This window comes from Lontra canadensis, unplaced genomic scaffold (assembly GCF_010015895.1).
Source record: "Lontra canadensis isolate GAN:19392208 unplaced genomic scaffold, GSC_riverotter_1.0 scaffold1, whole genome shotgun sequence".
Classification (NCBI taxonomy): domain Eukaryota; kingdom Metazoa; phylum Chordata; class Mammalia; order Carnivora; family Mustelidae; genus Lontra; species Lontra canadensis.
The window spans coordinates 70,120,388-70,136,495 of record NW_022630995.1 but is presented as its reverse complement, the minus strand read 5'-3'; the positions used below and the strand labels follow the sequence as shown (position 1 = coordinate 70,136,495).

The 16,108-nt window shown below is 36.7% G+C and overlaps 1 protein-coding gene across 5 annotated transcripts in view; it reads left to right on the top strand.

Annotated features, from left to right (window-relative positions):
* Positions 1 to 486: 486 nt before the first annotated feature.
* Positions 487 to 16,108, top strand: part of ELMOD2 (ELMO domain containing 2) — a 29,550-nt gene continuing 13,928 nt past the window's right edge. For 3 of the 5 annotated variants that reach the window (XM_032857235.1, XM_032857209.1, XM_032857227.1), the window contains exons 1-6: positions 487 to 587; positions 1,743 to 1,898; positions 3,820 to 3,848; positions 13,002 to 13,099; positions 13,353 to 13,482; positions 15,861 to 15,994. In XM_032857235.1, the coding sequence (XP_032713126.1) occupies positions 1,757 to 1,898; positions 3,820 to 3,848; positions 13,002 to 13,099; positions 13,353 to 13,482; positions 15,861 to 15,994 (533 nt within the window). In that variant the 5' untranslated portion in view covers positions 487 to 587; positions 1,743 to 1,756. Of the gene's footprint in view, positions 588 to 1,447; positions 1,486 to 1,742; positions 1,899 to 3,819; positions 3,849 to 7,967; positions 8,051 to 13,001; positions 13,100 to 13,352; positions 13,483 to 15,860; positions 15,995 to 16,108 lie in introns of those variants that run through there. The other 2 variants (XM_032857218.1, XM_032857244.1) reach the window with 2 other exon arrangements.

Sequence of the window (16,108 nt, the reverse complement as noted above, 5' to 3'; positions counted from 1 at the left end):
CGTATTAGCCATGGTCAAGTCATTAAACATAAAGGCCGTTTCCTCATCCATAAAGTAGGGCTATTAATAAATACTTCGCAGAATTAATATTAAATGTAGGTGAAAGTGCTTTTGCAACCTTGGCGCTGTGAAGGTTACCAAAAGTACGCTGTTTCTCCGTGAGTTCTTGGAGTTTAGGAGTAGCACACAGTTCCAGCCCGCGCAAAGGACCTGTGGTTTAAGGCGAGACGTCCAGAGCGGCGCTTTTGACAGACCAACCTTTGGCGCGGGGCGTGCCTCCAGGAAGTCGTTGCCAGGGAAACCGTTGGGCGTCCCTAGAATCCGAGCACGCGCGCCAGCGACTCAGAGCTACCTCCTTCTGGCGTTAGCAATTGGTGGAGCTCGGGCCAATCGGAGTGGCGGGAAGGGCGGGGCGGGGGCGGGCAGTGTCCCGGGGAGGGCGTTCCCGCGGCCTCCCTCCCCGACTTCCGGGTCGCGGTGCTTGCAGGGAGTGCTCCGCGGGTAGCGTCGTTTCCGTTGCCGGCTGTTTGCAGTTGGGGAAACCGAGGCAGCTCCAGCTTCCCCCCTAGTTCTTCCGCTCCTGTGAGGTGGCTGCTGTTTCTTTTCCTCTCGGCCGGCGCTGCTTTGGCGCGGCTGTGCTGAGGGCGCGCGGGCTGGTTGAGCCCCTCGGTGTCCTAAGGAAAACCGTGGGGTGCCCAGGCCGGCGGGGCTTTGTGCGAGCCGTACTTTCCCACTCGCGGGCAGCGCGCGACCTGGGCTCGGCCAGGCTCCGGAAGGGGGGCTCCGCGCAGCGACTCCCCGAGGTCCGGGGAGCTCAGGCGCCTCGAGGCTGGCGTTCCCCGCGCTCGGCAGTTCTCGCTTCTTTTGTCCTATTGAGCGCGGACCTAGATGGATTCATTTTAAAGTCGCAGTTCTGCCCCCATCTCTGACGGGGGGCGTTGCTTCTGCGCTGACCTGCGGGGATTTCAAATTTGACAGTCCCTCGGGCCGGAGTCGAGAGACGATGTACCTGTGGGAATGTTGAAGGCAGGAAGGAGATAAAGCATTTTTATTTTAAAGTAACTTCTCACTGGTATTCCCCCTACCCCAACCCCAACCCCCGCTTCCTTGAGAAGTTCAAGATTTTTCTAATGGCGTCAAGATTCCGCTTTGTCGAGGGTGTAGTTTATTACTCTTCATTAGTATTTCTGCCCTTCACCTCTTGAATGGAAAATCAACAATTATTAGCCGGGGTGTGATCTACTCTGGGTTCAACTTATATACTTCAGTGTGTAAGCCATGTGTTGTGGTTTTATTCGCTGGAATCTCCTGACTGTAGGACAGATGTAACTGGAATTATACATCGGCTCAAAGAGCTCTTCGTTATACAAACCATTCAGATGTATGGCATGTTTGATTTAATTGTTGCTAAATTGTGTCCCTTTTGTTCTTGAACTGTTGAGCCCCATTCTCAGAGAATATAGGGAACTGAGAAGTTGAAGCTAAGTAAGTAGTTTGATTTTTACAGTTAATTCCTAAAAAGTGAGAAATTGACTATTTGGCCATCCATTATTTAACTGATCTAAATGGTATTTATTACATCTGTCATTGTTTCTTTACATGCCTAACTACTACTGCAAAGTAGACCCAGTGGAATAACATGATAGATAAAATTTGGGATTTGATAAGTCGAAATAACTATTTTTTTCCATTTTTAAATCTAATTTAAGGTCATTAAATCTGTCATATATTTCCTTCTCCAGGATTAAAAAAAAAAATGTTTATTTCTTTGTGGGAGTTCTTCTATGGGCACTTTTTTCGCTTTTGGATGAAATGGCTCTTACGACAGATGACTGGAAAATGTGAATTGCAGCGAATTTTTGATACCTATGTAGGTGCACAAAGGACACACAGGATAGGTAATGTTATCTGAAAAAGAATAAATCAATTTTAACTCTGAATGAATATTTTTTCTCAATATTGTTAGTGACAGATGCAGTCATTGTGTATCCTGATCAAGAATCTTCAATTTAGTTTTTTAGTCTTTGAAATATAGCTTTGAATGATTCCAGTTCTAAAACTATGATTTGATAGAAAAGGAATCATAATTTCATTCCACATCTGTGCAAAAAATGATCTTCTCTGGCTCCTAAAATTCATCAGTTGTACTTTAGATTATAGCTACAACCTATTTTCCAGAGAAAAATCTCTATATTTCTATATCCTTGGAAATTTTCACTTAAATGATGGGGAAGAGTGTCTGAATCTAGACCAGTTTTATATTCAGCACTCTTATCCGTCTTTTAGTCTTTTACATAATTCGTGAAAGAACAGTAATAGGTATCTAGTGATCCCTGATGAAGATTATTACAGTCAGAGTCTGTACTGTCCAGTGTTGTAGCCAGTAGCTACATGTGGCTATTGAGCACTTGAAATGTGATTAGTCTGAATTGAGATGTGCATAAAATGCACCCTGGATTTCAAAGACTCTATATGAAAAAGGAATATAGAAATACCTCATTAATAATTGTATATTCAGGATATGGTGAAATAATATTTTTGATGTGTTGGGTTAAATATATAAATTTTATGTGTTTCTTTTATTGTGATGTGGCTACTAGAAAATTTTAAAGTACACACATGGCTCACACTCCGGCTTGTGTTGTATTTCTTTTGCACAGTCGTGTTTTGTTACCTTCTAAGGTTCATCAGCTTTCAATGCTTAATTGAAAATATTGCTTTAAATTAGAACACAGAGGAGTGAGAAATGTGGTTGAGGTGATTACTCTTTGACCAGAGTAAGGAAGACCAGGGATTGGTTACAGTTCATGTTCATTATATTAAATGGAAAATCATGACTTAACTAAATCCTCCTTTTTGTTGAACAAGTGTACTTCAACTAAGAAATCCACCACTGTGAGATCGGGGAGTGGGCGTTGGTATCCAAGGCAACTTGGGAAGAATGAGAGCTATAAGGAGGGAGTAAACCTCAGGGCAGCTGGATGATTGAAGTTTAATTACTTCCCTAGTTTTTTTTTTTTTTTTTCCCCACAACTTCGTGGCTGACTTCAGTTACTGCCTGTAGTTCTGATTTGCCCTTTTGGCTTCTCTAAGAACAAAGTACCTCTTGATAAGAAATCTTAGCAGTCATGGTTTATGTTTTATACTATGGGGGAAGAACATAGGCATTAATTTGTGGAAAAACTATTTTGCTTGAATTTTTCAAATTGCTGAGAATAAAGATACTTAGTAAATGTGCCAAGAAAAAATGTTTAAATAGTCTAGTAGAAATGTTCTAGTCATTCTTGAAACAGAAGACAAGAATGGAGAAGCTGCTTTTCTATCTCTATTCAGAAGATAGTTGGCCATATAATCTACGTCATTACATGTTTGCCCCTTTGTTGTAAATCAGTCACTGGCTCCTCAAATCTAAATGCTTACTTCATAAGGCCAACAGATGAAGAAAATGTAGTAAAGCACACTTTCCTTGTATGTTCTTTAGATGAGTTTCTGGGACCTAAGCTATTGTGAGGCAATCATGAATGAATTTGCATTGGTTGGTAGACACCAGGGGTTTGCACAGAAACATGACCTTGGGGAAATTAGAATGGTCTCAACTCTTTGGCTCTGGTGTTGTATTGGGTTGAGGATCTTGGAATCATATCTAGTTCTCTATACTGTGAGGATAACATTTAAAAATGTTTACTGTGTTATACAGGTAGAAATCACATTTTCTAGAACTATTAACTTATTACTGGCTTGATATTTATATTATTTGTTTATGGAGTACTTCACAAACAGCTTTTAAGTGGTAACATTCTTTTTTTCTTTTTATTTCAGAAAATTCCTTGACATACTCCAAGAATAAGGTAGGATTATATCAAGGTGGTAATTCTAGAAAACTCAACCTGGAGATTATTTTTCTTTAAAAGAATGCCTCAGGAAGAAAAAAGAATGCCTCAGTTTTAGAATTATTTTTAATGTGCTACTAGAAGAGTCTTCACTGTAGAGTATTAACATGAAATTTCCCACTTTGAAAGTATTATTTTATTTTTTAAACATTTTCTGTGTGTGTGTGTGTTAGTGTGCTGCTCATGCATAGAGAAGGTATTTGAATAATTTGTCCTTATCTGAGGTTTTGTTTGTTTATTTTGCCTCAAAACTTGATAGTCTTTGGGAAAGCATCTTCTTAAGGAAAAAAAAAATCTCAGAAACTGTGTCCTTCAGGTAGATTCTTATGTGAGATAAAAACAATTTTGGATAGTTACAAAAAAAAAACAACAACCAAAAACCCTGTGTCACATGCCTTTTGATCCAAAATAAGTCCTACTTCATGCTGTTTATTAGTTAGCTTTTGCTGTGTTACAAACTTATAAAATCTCAGGGGCATATATAACAATACATTGTTTATTTCTTGCCCGTGGCCTTCAGGCCAACTGGAGAGATTCTTCTTCAAGTAGGTCCCAAATTCAGGTTTGTTCCAATTGTGTTATTATTGCAACCCAGGTTGAAAATGTAGTGAGTACTTTGAGAATGTTCTCACAGTAGATCATTGAATGTCCAACCACAGAGACATATTTTTTAAGTTTCCTTCTATCATGTCCATTAACATCCCATTGGGTAAAGTAAGTTGCATAGCCAGTCCAAGTCAAGAAGTGGACAAATACACTGTGCCCACTACAAAGCATGGTAAGCATGTGAGTATATAATTTAATTATAGGGGAGTGAAAAATTGGGACAAATGATTCAATCTGCTACGTGCTGTACTTCTCTATAGTAGTTCACAATTTTTTCTCTATATAGATAGATTTCTATATATATATAAAATTTGGTATGGGAAAGGTAGAGTATGGGTCATCTAGATCATTGTTTAAAATCCCATAGTAGGTCACAGCCAGCATTAAACAAAACAAAAGAAATAGACTACAAGATAATCAGAAAACACTGGTTATCATAAAATTAAATATTGTTTTATGAAATTTTAATTTTAGTTATCTGTGTGCATCTATTGATATTCTAGATATCTATAGGTGTGTTTGTACTTGGTCATGATCTACAATGTGGATAAAAAATAGAATGAAAAACTGTTGACTTGTTATTATCTAGTGATACCAATATGAGTTACTAATTCATGCCAGAAAGAAAATGGGCACTGTTGAATGTTGCAAGCATATCAGTTACGTTCTGGGGAGTGACCTATAAAATAAGTGCCTTAACTGATTTAGTTACAGTCTTTTTTATGAATGGTCAAGGTAAGAATAACTCTTACATGAATATATATTGGGAACGGGAATCTGGAGTCTGACTCTTTTGTTTGGAATCCTAGAGAGTGATTAATATTCTTGTTCTTTTTAAAATAAGAATGTAGGGATCGAAAAGGTAACAAGTTGCTGTTTCTAAAAATTTATCCACCCATATAGTTCTTCCATTAAGTGAAACTTAAAGATGTGGGTGCCTGGGTGGCTCAGTGGGTTAAGCCTCTGCCTTCGGCTCAGGTCATGATCTTAGGGTCCTGGAATCGAGTGCCACATCGGGCTCTCTGCTTAGCGGGGAGTCTGCTTCCTCCTCTCTCTCTCTCTGCCTGCCTCTCTGCTTACTTGTGATCTTGCTCTGTCAAATAAATAAATAAAATCTTAAAAAAGCAAAAAACAAAAAACTTAAGATGCAGTGTCACAAAGTAACAATATCATAAACTGTGGGAGAACCTCTAGAGAAGTTCTGAAAGTAGCAGCTCAGTGTCATAGCTGTCTGTGTAACTTTTGTTACTACAACTGATTGTAACAACAGTTTTGGTCACAGATTTTACTAATGGGATTTTATATGTGGTATAATAATGCCAAACTTAAGTGGGACCATACATAAGATCTTGCTTTTTAAGAACTTCAGTGCCTTGACCAAAAATTTGAATGGTGCCATATGTTCAACAGGATCTTCGGGTCTTTGGGATATACAAAAGAAATAAAGAGCAGTGTTGAATGTAATTATGAATAGGCATTTAGAGAAGGTATAGGTAAACTTTACTGGGAACTTCAAGGTCATGGTAATGAGTTAAAGAAAAATACAGTGTTTATTCTTTTTTATCTGATTTACTGACTATGAAAAAGCCCACTTGAAAAGTAAACATTAACATTGTATTGTTAACAATTTTATTGGGACACCTAGATGGCTCAGTCCGATAAGTGCTGCCTTGGGCTCGGGTCATGGGGCTCGGGGTCATGATCCCGGGTTCTTGGGGTCAAGTCCTGCATGGAGCTCCTTGCTCATCAGGGAGTCTGCTTCTTCCTCTGACTGCTGCCCCCAACTGCTTGTGCACGCTCTCTCTCTCTCTCTCTGACAAATAAGTAAAATCTTTAAAAACATACAAAAAACCCAACAATTTTTATTATTAAAAAGTGTAGATTGCTAATGGTATTTTGTAGGGCATACTGAAAAAAAGGATAGTCAACGAATGGGTAGTTCCTTACTAAATTAAATCACAGAAGCTGGTTTTCGTGGTAAACTTGTCATTAAACAAATGGAGGAAGCCTCATCAATTTAAACAAACCATCTCTGGTATGTATTACATCTCACTTGTGGAGTAAAATCAAATTTCGATTTTGTGATATATTTCTATTTGATCTACTTTTTTATCAGTATGAGAAAAGTCCAAGTTCAAATCCTGATTTCATCACTTGCTCGTGGTTTGACTTACGTGCAGGGTACTTATTTTCTCATCATATCCACGTGATTGTTTTAGGATTGTAGATATTAATATGAAAGCAGTCTAAGAGAATACCTAGTACATGATAGGTATATGACAAATAGTAGTTGTTAGTAATATTAATGATAATGATATTAAACCAATATATACTACAAGATTTTTAGAAGTTTAAATATTCATGAACCCTTGTTAGGTATTTAAACACTTAACCTTGCTGATAATTGCTGTGAATAAAAGTGATTTTAGTCTATTAAGTCCACTTTATTCCTTAAAGCAGTGATAGTATGTTCCTACTGGGTTGTGAACTATTTCAATGGAAATTCTTTGATTGCTAAAAATTGAGTCTCATTTGCTTATATTTTAGGCTAAGGACTACTTATTAATTGTATATTAAGGGTTACTAAACTTTAGGACTTATAAGTGAAAACGAAAACCGTATTGGAATTTGAGCAGTCTAATTCAGTATTCTAACAAGTCTGGCTGCCATGCAATGTATGGTAATGTTACAAAACTCAACTGTACTAATGCATATACAGGCATTGGAAAAATTTGAAATTGAAAGAAAGAACACTTTGTCAGTCTAATAGTGTTTTTGACTGGCTGTGCTTTTCAATCATAGCTGCTATCTTGGCTTTTAAATAATAATGACAACATTCTCGCTGTTGAATGATAAATCAGTTTTATGGCGTTAGTTCAGTCTGTGGGTCGATGGTGTGGTCCAGTGATGTACATTTGCGTATTTTTTTTGTCTTTAATTTTGCAAAAGCTAGGCTTAGATCCCTAACCTTTAAGTATATAACCACATAGGCGCTGTGGTTCACAAATGAAATGTTCATACTCTGTATATATAATCTCCCTGAATTTACTTGCATAGTGAAACTCACTGTTGATATTTGCTGCCTGGAAATATGTGTTAATCATGTAGTTTGTAACCTACTCTCAAGGTAGGGGCAATAAAAAAGACCATTTCACTTTTATGTTCATCAGATGCTGTTTAATAATAAAATCATACACAAAGCATATGTAATTTTCTTACAAAATATATGATAAGTGATTCATATTTGTTGTTTTCTTATTCTTTATTATCACTTACTTTTTCTTTAGTAAAAGTAAACAATATTGGGAAAATTGTCTTTGGGTGTGTACATGGCTCAAGCCGGGTTAAAAAAGAAAGTTTTGGAATTACTGATTTAAGAAATTCTGTCAGGACTATATATTCCAGTATTGAATATACCTTCAAATTGAACATAGAAAATGTTGTAATGGTGTATATTTATCCTCCATCCAGGCTGCTATTTTATTTTTGATGAGGAAACAAAGACCTACCCAAAAGTTAGAGAATAAGCCAGAGATTGACAGATGGATAAAAAAGTAAGACTCAATTAACTGAATGTTGTTTCAAAAAACATACTCTAAACATAAGGACACAAGTAGCAAAAAGATATGCCATGCAAACAAGCATGAAAAAGCTGTTGTGTCTTTGTTTCAGAAAATATAAACTTGGAATATTATCAGTGACTGAATTGTTTTTGTAATGATAACAGAGTTTATTTATTAAGAAAATGCAACAACATTAAAAATATATGCACTTATTAACAAAGCTGCCAAATACTTGAAGGAAAAATTGACTCAACTAAAAGGAGAAATACATGAATCCACAGTTGTAGTTGGAAATTTTAATACATTTTTCTCAATAATTGACAATAAAAAAGACCCCCCCCCCAAAAAAAATCAGAAGGGGTGTATACCATTTGAACAATACTTTGAACAACACTTTTACAATAGTACTTTGAATCATACTTTGTTTTGACCTAAATGACATTTTTACAATGCTATACCTAATAAGTGTATAATATACATTCTCAAGTACATGTGGAATATTCATACAGGTACATCAATATATGCGTCTTTAAATAAGTCTCAATAAATTTCAAAGGCTTGAACTTATACAGAGTATGTTTTCTGTCCTCTATAGTACTAACATAGAAAAGTGTGACATCTAGAAAATCCGCAAATATCTAGAAATTAAAAATTGAACTCATGGATCAGAAAAGAACTCACAAGGGAAGTTTTTTTAAAAATTGAATTAAGTGATTTTTAAGGCCTCAAATCAATGATTTGTGCTTACACCTTAAACCAGAAGAGAGCAGGGGCGCCTGGGTGGCTCAGTGGGTTAAGGCCTCTGCCTTCGGCTCAGGTCATGATCCCAGGGTTCTGGGATCGAGCCCCATATCGGGCTCTCTGCTCAGCAGGAAGCCTGCTTCTCCCTCTCTCTCTCTCTGCCTGCCTCTCTGCCTACTTGTGATCTCTGTCAAATAAATAAATAAAATCTTTAAAAAAAAAAAAACCAGAAGAGAGCAAATTAAACCCAAAGTCAGTAAAAGAAAAGATATAATAAAAAGAAGATGAATTAGCAAAATGGTAAACAGACAAAAATAGGAAATAACAAACTCAAAATTTGATTGTTTGAAAAGATTTGATTCTTAGCGATATTAATAACCCTCTAGCAACACTGATCAAGAAAGAGAAAACCCAAATTACCAATATCAGGAATGATAGAAGAGACATCAGACTACAAATTAAAAAGTATTAGGGGATACTATGAATAATTTTATGCCAATAAATTCTGTAGCATAGATGAAAGGGACAAAGTCCTGGAAAAATGCAATTTATCAAAATGAATACAAAACAAAATTTAAAAATATAAATAGCCACACACCTAATAAGCGGAATTCGTAATCTAAAAATTTTGCACCAAAAAAACCCTCCTTTATTTTTTTTTGTTGTATTGTTAGTCACCATAAAATACATCATTAGTTTTTGATGCAGTATTCCAAAATTCATTAAAATCCTCCTTTACTAGTGAACTCTTATCAAACATTAGGAAGAAATAATACCACTATTATAAACTCATAGAAAATCAAGTAGAGGGGCACCTGCGTGGCTCAGTCGTTGGGTGTCTTCTTTCAGCTCAGGTCATGATCCTGGGGTCCTGGGATCGAGCCCTGCATTGGGCTCCCTGCTTGGCGGGAAGCCTGCTTTCTCCCTCTTCCACTAACCCTGCTTGTGTTTCCCTCTCTGGCTGTGTCTCTCTCTGTCAAATAAATAAATAAAATCTTCGGGGAAAAAAAAAAGTCAAGTTAAAAAAACACACACACACATTTTGTGAAGCCACTATAACCCCGATACTAAAACCAGACAAGGACAGTGTAATACATGAAAATTATAAAGCTGTATTCTTCATGAGCACAGATGCAAAAGTTCCTTATTAGCAAATTGATCCCAGTAATCTATAAAAAGGGTAATGTATCACAGTGGACTTTGCAAAGTCAATGAATGTAACTCACCACATTGACAAAGTAAATGAGAAAAATAAGATCATTTCAATAGATACTGAAAAACTATTTTGACCGAACTCAACACCCATTCATGATTAAAAACTCAACTAGGAATAGAAGGAACTTCAACTTAATAAAGCCATCAGTGAAAAAATGGAACTAACATGATATATAATACTGAAATATTGAATGCTCCCACATTGAATTGGGAACAAGGTAAAGAGGGTTGCTCTCTGAATTTTTTCAGCATTGTGCTAGAGATCCTAGGTAGTCCAATAAGGAAAAGAAATCTAAAACAATGATGGAAAAGAAAACTGTTCATTAACACATGACATAGTTTGTGAGTGCAGAGAACCCTAAGAAGTCTACAAAAACTACTCACATTATCAATATAGGAGTTGAGCAATGTCTCAAGGCACAGTGTGCTGCTATAAGTTAGCAACAAACTTGGAAAACAGGATAAAAAAACAGTCCCACTTACAGGAGCATTCAGAAATATAAAATATTTAATGACTAATGAAAGCTATACAACTCTTCTGCACTAAAACTCCTTTTCCTAAGAAAAGTTAAAAGTGGAAAGATACTGGATAGTCATCAATTGGAAGACTCGTGTTGTTAAGATGTTAATTCCCAGGGGCGTCTGGGTGGCTCAGTGGGTTAAGCCTCTGCCTTTTGCTCAGATTATGATACCAGGGTCCTGGGATGGAACCCCACATGGGCTCTCTGCCTATTGGGGAGCCTGCTTCTCCCTCTTCCTCTGCCTGCCTCTGCCTACTTGTGATCTTTCTCTCTCTGTCAGATAAATAAATAAAATCTTAAAAAAAAAAGTGTTAATTCCCAAATTGACCTATGGATTCGATGTAATTCCAGTCAAAATCCCAGCAAGCTATTTTTGGAGAAAATGACAAGATCATTCTGAAGGTTTTTTTTTTTTTTTTTTTTTTAAGATTTTATTTATTTATTTGACAGAGGGAGATCCCAAGTAGGCAGAGAGGCAGGCAGAGAGAAAGGGGGAAGCAGGCTCCCTGCTGAGCAGAGAGCCCGATGTGGCTCTATCCCAGAACTCTGAGACCATGACCTGAGCCAAAGGCAGAGGCTTTAACCCACTGAGCCACCCAGGCAGTCTGCATTCTAAAGTTTATACAGAAATGTAAGGTTCCTAGTATAGCCCTTGTAATCTTAAGAGAATGAAGTTGGTGCTCCTGAGTGGTTCAGTCAGTGAAGCATCTGCCTTTGGCACAGGTCATGATCCCAGGGTCCTGGGATCGAGTCCCGCATCAGGTTCCCTGCTCATTGGGGAGTCTATTTCTCCCTCTTCTTCTGCCCCCCACGCCACCCTGCTTGTGCTCTCTCTTGCGGGCATGCCCTCTCAAATAAAATCTTACGAATAAATTTTAAAAAAGTCATAGAGTGTCTACAGGAAGAGTATTTGCTGAGAGACTAGACATTGTTTCTAATATGAAATCTGTCTCTAAGTTTATGTAGGCCTTGGGCAAGTTCATTTAATCAGTTATTCATTCCTTCATAATGTAAGAGCATGTAAGAGAGACAAAGAGGCCAGTGGTAAATCTGTAAAAGTAAGCAAATACATTGTCATAAGTGCTCTTTCAGTGAGTATGAGCATGAAAGGGAGTAGCTAACTCCAGGGCTGAGGAAGTCCTCACAAAAGCAGGTGATATTTGACTAGGTTTTTCATGTTTCAGGAAGCAAAAGTTTTCTATCCATGGTAAAGATAACCCTTTAATTACCACTGGGGTTTAAGGTTCAAGTCATTTCCTGTAGCCATATTACCTCAGGGTTTGACCAATTAGACCTTGTTGACCATATGTGTATCCTTACCAACTGTTAGTCTTTGATCATTTTCCTTTTCACTTTTTCATTTACTTTGAGGAGTCTTCTTTTTGTTTCCTTTTCTTCCTTTTTAAAAATAATCATATGCATTGCTGTATGTATCTTTTAGTGAAACAGTTGCCTTTCTTAAGGTTTTTATCTGCTAAATATCTCGGTTTAACAGTTATTTGGTCAGTTATCTTTTACATGCAGGATAGGAAAAGATGAGCTAGATACAATCTCTGTGCTCAAAGAATTTTCCACTTAATATACAAAAGTAACTAATTTAGAAAGTAGAAAGCATCATAAAAAGGTTACAGATAAATCACTTTGGGGATTCCAAGAGAGGAGAGGTTAATTCCCCTTGAATAAAATCAGGGAAAACTCCTTGGGCCTGGTACATGAGCTAGCTTAAAAATGGGCAGTGTTGATATGTTTAGTGATTGGGAAGGAACATTCCAGAAGAAAGGTCCAGCAGATGCAGAGGCATAACTTCAGGTATGATGAGAATATTTTGCCTGGGGTTATAAGGGATACCAGAGAGAATTTTGTTGGTAGTTTACAGAGTGATAAGAGTTAAACTTTTTAAGGATAAAAAAGTCCTGAACTTGCCTATTTGTTAAAAGAAGGATCCAGTGGACATTTATAGGACATATGTAAGAAATCTGTTTAACGTGAATAGAAAAAGACTAAGGATATCGGTTACCAGTGACTATCTCTAGTGGTAGCAGATTAATTACAAGAATATTTGAGTTCTCTTCTTTTTGCTCTTCTGCATTTAAAAGGTTTTTTGACTTCTACATTAAAATTTTTGTACACATACATGTAATTTAAAAATTTTATAAAAAGTATCTGCTTCACACACCCAGTATGGTGGGAGCTCGTATGTTAAGAACTTAACGGTTGAGAACCTATTGGTTTTCAGTCGAGGAAACCTTCATCACATCCTGCTGCTTCTGTTTTATGTATGTATGTATGTAGGCATGCTTGCACGTATGTATGTGGGTATGTATGATTTTAGCCCTGGAGGAACAAATTTCGTTTCATTTTGCATTTTAATATGTGCATTGTATGTTGATTAAATATCCCAAAACTTACTGTAGCGTTTCAGCTCTAAGAGATTTTCCTCATTCAGCTTTCTTTCACATAAACAGGTTTTGCAGAAAGCGACTCTTGTTGCCCAGAGTGAGGTGGACAAATGTGTAGAGGATATAATGAAGGAAAAGAATATTAACCCTGAGAAGGATACCAGGTATGTTGTTTTCGTGGTGTTCTCTTTTATTATATACTTCTATTGTGAGGTGTGGAGATGACACACAGTCAATTGTAAAACCTCGGAGCTGAAGGGGTTGTAGAGTTCATCCAGTTCAACCCTCCCACGTCAGTAGATGAGGACTTGAAGAAATGCTTTCTAGACCAACATGGAACACACAAGCTGTGGAAGGCATTACTTTAGTGTGGTAAGAAGGAATGATTTTTAGAAATAATAATTTTCTCATTTTCAGTTTTAAAATCTGTATGAAGGCATGCTTACTGCAGATATCGGGTTATAAACAGCTCTATTTGGATGTAGAAAGTGTGAGGAAAAGGCCGTACGACTCTGATAACCTCCAACATGAAAAGCTGCTTCTCAAGGTAAATTTCTGTTTTCTCTATCTGAGCCAGTAAAGTCTGTGTGCAGGTTCTAGAGGCTTACCAATCCTCCAGTTTCTTTGCCCCTTATTATTGTTGGTGGAAGATTTAGCTATTTTTGCAATTTCATGATAAGCCTCATTAAAATATATTCACGTAAATTTTATTTTAATGCTTTTAATTCTGACATAAATTAAAACTTACTGAGAGAGGTAGCTTTTCGAGTGATGAGTCCGCAAGCTTCAGATGTTCCCCCTTTTATGTAAATAAAATTTATTTACAGTAAATAAAATTTACTTTTTATGTAAATTGCTTGTGTAAGTTAGGCATTCTTTTTTAGCTTACTTAGAAATTGTAAACATGACTGTCCCTTTTCATATTATTATGTCAAAATTTTGGGATTTACAGAATGTGAATTGCCAAGTGATGCCGCCATAGATTTAAAAATTAAGAAAGTAATTGAATTTTCCTATTTCTTATTTCTAAAGTATAAATACATAAGGCCAGTGAGAGGACGAAAGTAGAGATTACTAAACCTGGAATAAGCTTTCCAGATCATCTAGCCTATCAGCTTCATTCTAGTTTTAGGGATGAGGATTCTAAGGCCGGAGGAGGTGAAGTAATTTGCTTTGGGGCCAATTTCATTTTTAAAGGGATAAAGTAAAGAACTAGCACATTGTACTTGGAGTTAGGAGTTTGTTGTATCTAAAAGTGCTATGGAAAGAGACATTGATAATATCTAAGTAACAGATAATATCTAAGTAAACAGACAAGTTTTTTAAAAAAAAACCTTTTTTCCTGAGAAAGTATAAACATACACTTGACCTAAAATTAAAAATAAATCTTGATTTTGTAAAATGAGGATAATGAAAATACACACCTCAAAGGGCTGTTGGTGTAGACTGAACCTTTATATTTAACTGGAGGTTGGCCACCATTTATATCTTCATTGTTTTCATTATTCCCTTAATTTCTGACCTTTTCTACACAATACCTTCCCTTTAGAAGGGGTAAGATACACATCCTAACATCTTAGTCAAGGGAATTTTTATCTTGTTGATTCATTATGAGACTCCATTTTAAAGGTAGAGAGCCAGTTGCTGGCGGTGAATCCCACAGCCACTGCGCATACTCCGCCGTGTTCGTGGGTAAAGAGCTGAGTAGGTACATGTTTCCTTAATCTGTAGTTTAAGGACCACCTTCACGAAAGTTAACCAGCATCTTATATTTACAGTGTAAGATTTCACATTTGCCCCATGAAATCAGAATTTCCAGAGGTAGGACCCAGGAATTTGATATTTGTGCATATTTAACTTGACTATTACTGGTTTTCTTGTGTCTCTCCCCACATCACTGAGGCTTTATCACTGGCATAATCAAACCCCTTGCCGAACTCGTGGAGAGACACTGATGTGTTAGTCGAAAGAGAAGGGACCAGAGAAAAACCCAGTCTAATGATTGGATTAGCTTCAGGGCCAGAGTCCTGACCCTGTCTTAAAGTAAGGTCACAAGTCTTCACATTTTATTTTAGGTGACAGGATACTCCTTTCATTAGGAGTCCTTTACTCAACAATGCCTGAAATGGTAGTGAAATGGAAAAAAATGCAAGTATTTCTGTTCTGCAAATATTTACACACTTTTTAATCAACTTTTGTAAGTCTGTTTTGTTTGATGACTTGTGGTGTTGAATTTAGAAAATGATTAAGTTTTTTAAACTTTGTTTTGCATTGGTTAGTCAGTTGCTAATCTGTGATTGCTGTTTCTAAATGCTCCATGTTAAGGAACATATTTACTTAAAACCAAGCCATATTATTTTTTCTTCTAAAATTATGAAAATTTGTAAAATAATAATTGTATGGATTCAAATGCTGTCAGTCTTACTTCTTCGTGATTCCCTCTGTTTCCCTTTTTCCGTTTAGGGACTAATCGCCCACCATTAGAGTAGAGCCTATTTAAGTATGTAGTATTTGAGTGAAGGGCCAAGCACCTAACACTGCTTTGTTTTGTTTTTTCTTAAGGAGGCAGTTTACCAAGCCTGGTGTTTATCTGTCTATCTATCCGTCTGTCTATCTATGTCTTTATTTACTAAGTAATATATATAGTAAATAAAGGTATCTCATTGTTTTAGATTTCTATATACTTGTCACTTTTTAAAATCTATTGTTAATATCAGTCTTTTAAGTTGGAATAAGTATGTTGCATTTTTAAGGGTAACTGAAAAGTTCTCTAAATATAGTCTTTGTTGAACTCCTATGATTTGTCTACTAAAGCTGTTTAATTGAAAGCATTCAGCTTACTTGTATGTCAGCTGTGAGAAGAAAAATGTCTTAGTAAATTAAGAACATCGTTATTATTTGTAATATGGAAGTATGTTTGTACAGCTTTGGAATCTTCTAATGCCCACGAAAAAGCTGAAGTCTAGAATCTCCAAGCAGTGGGCTGACATTGGTTTCCAGGGTGATGATCCCAAAACAGACTTCAGAGGCATGGGGATACTTGGATTAATCAACCTTGTGTAAGTGAAATACATTTTTTCTTCTCTGAAATGACGCATAACCTCCAAAATTGTTAAATTCTAATAAGAATTGATCTAGTTGTTTCATACAATCTCTGAATTTTAATACCTACG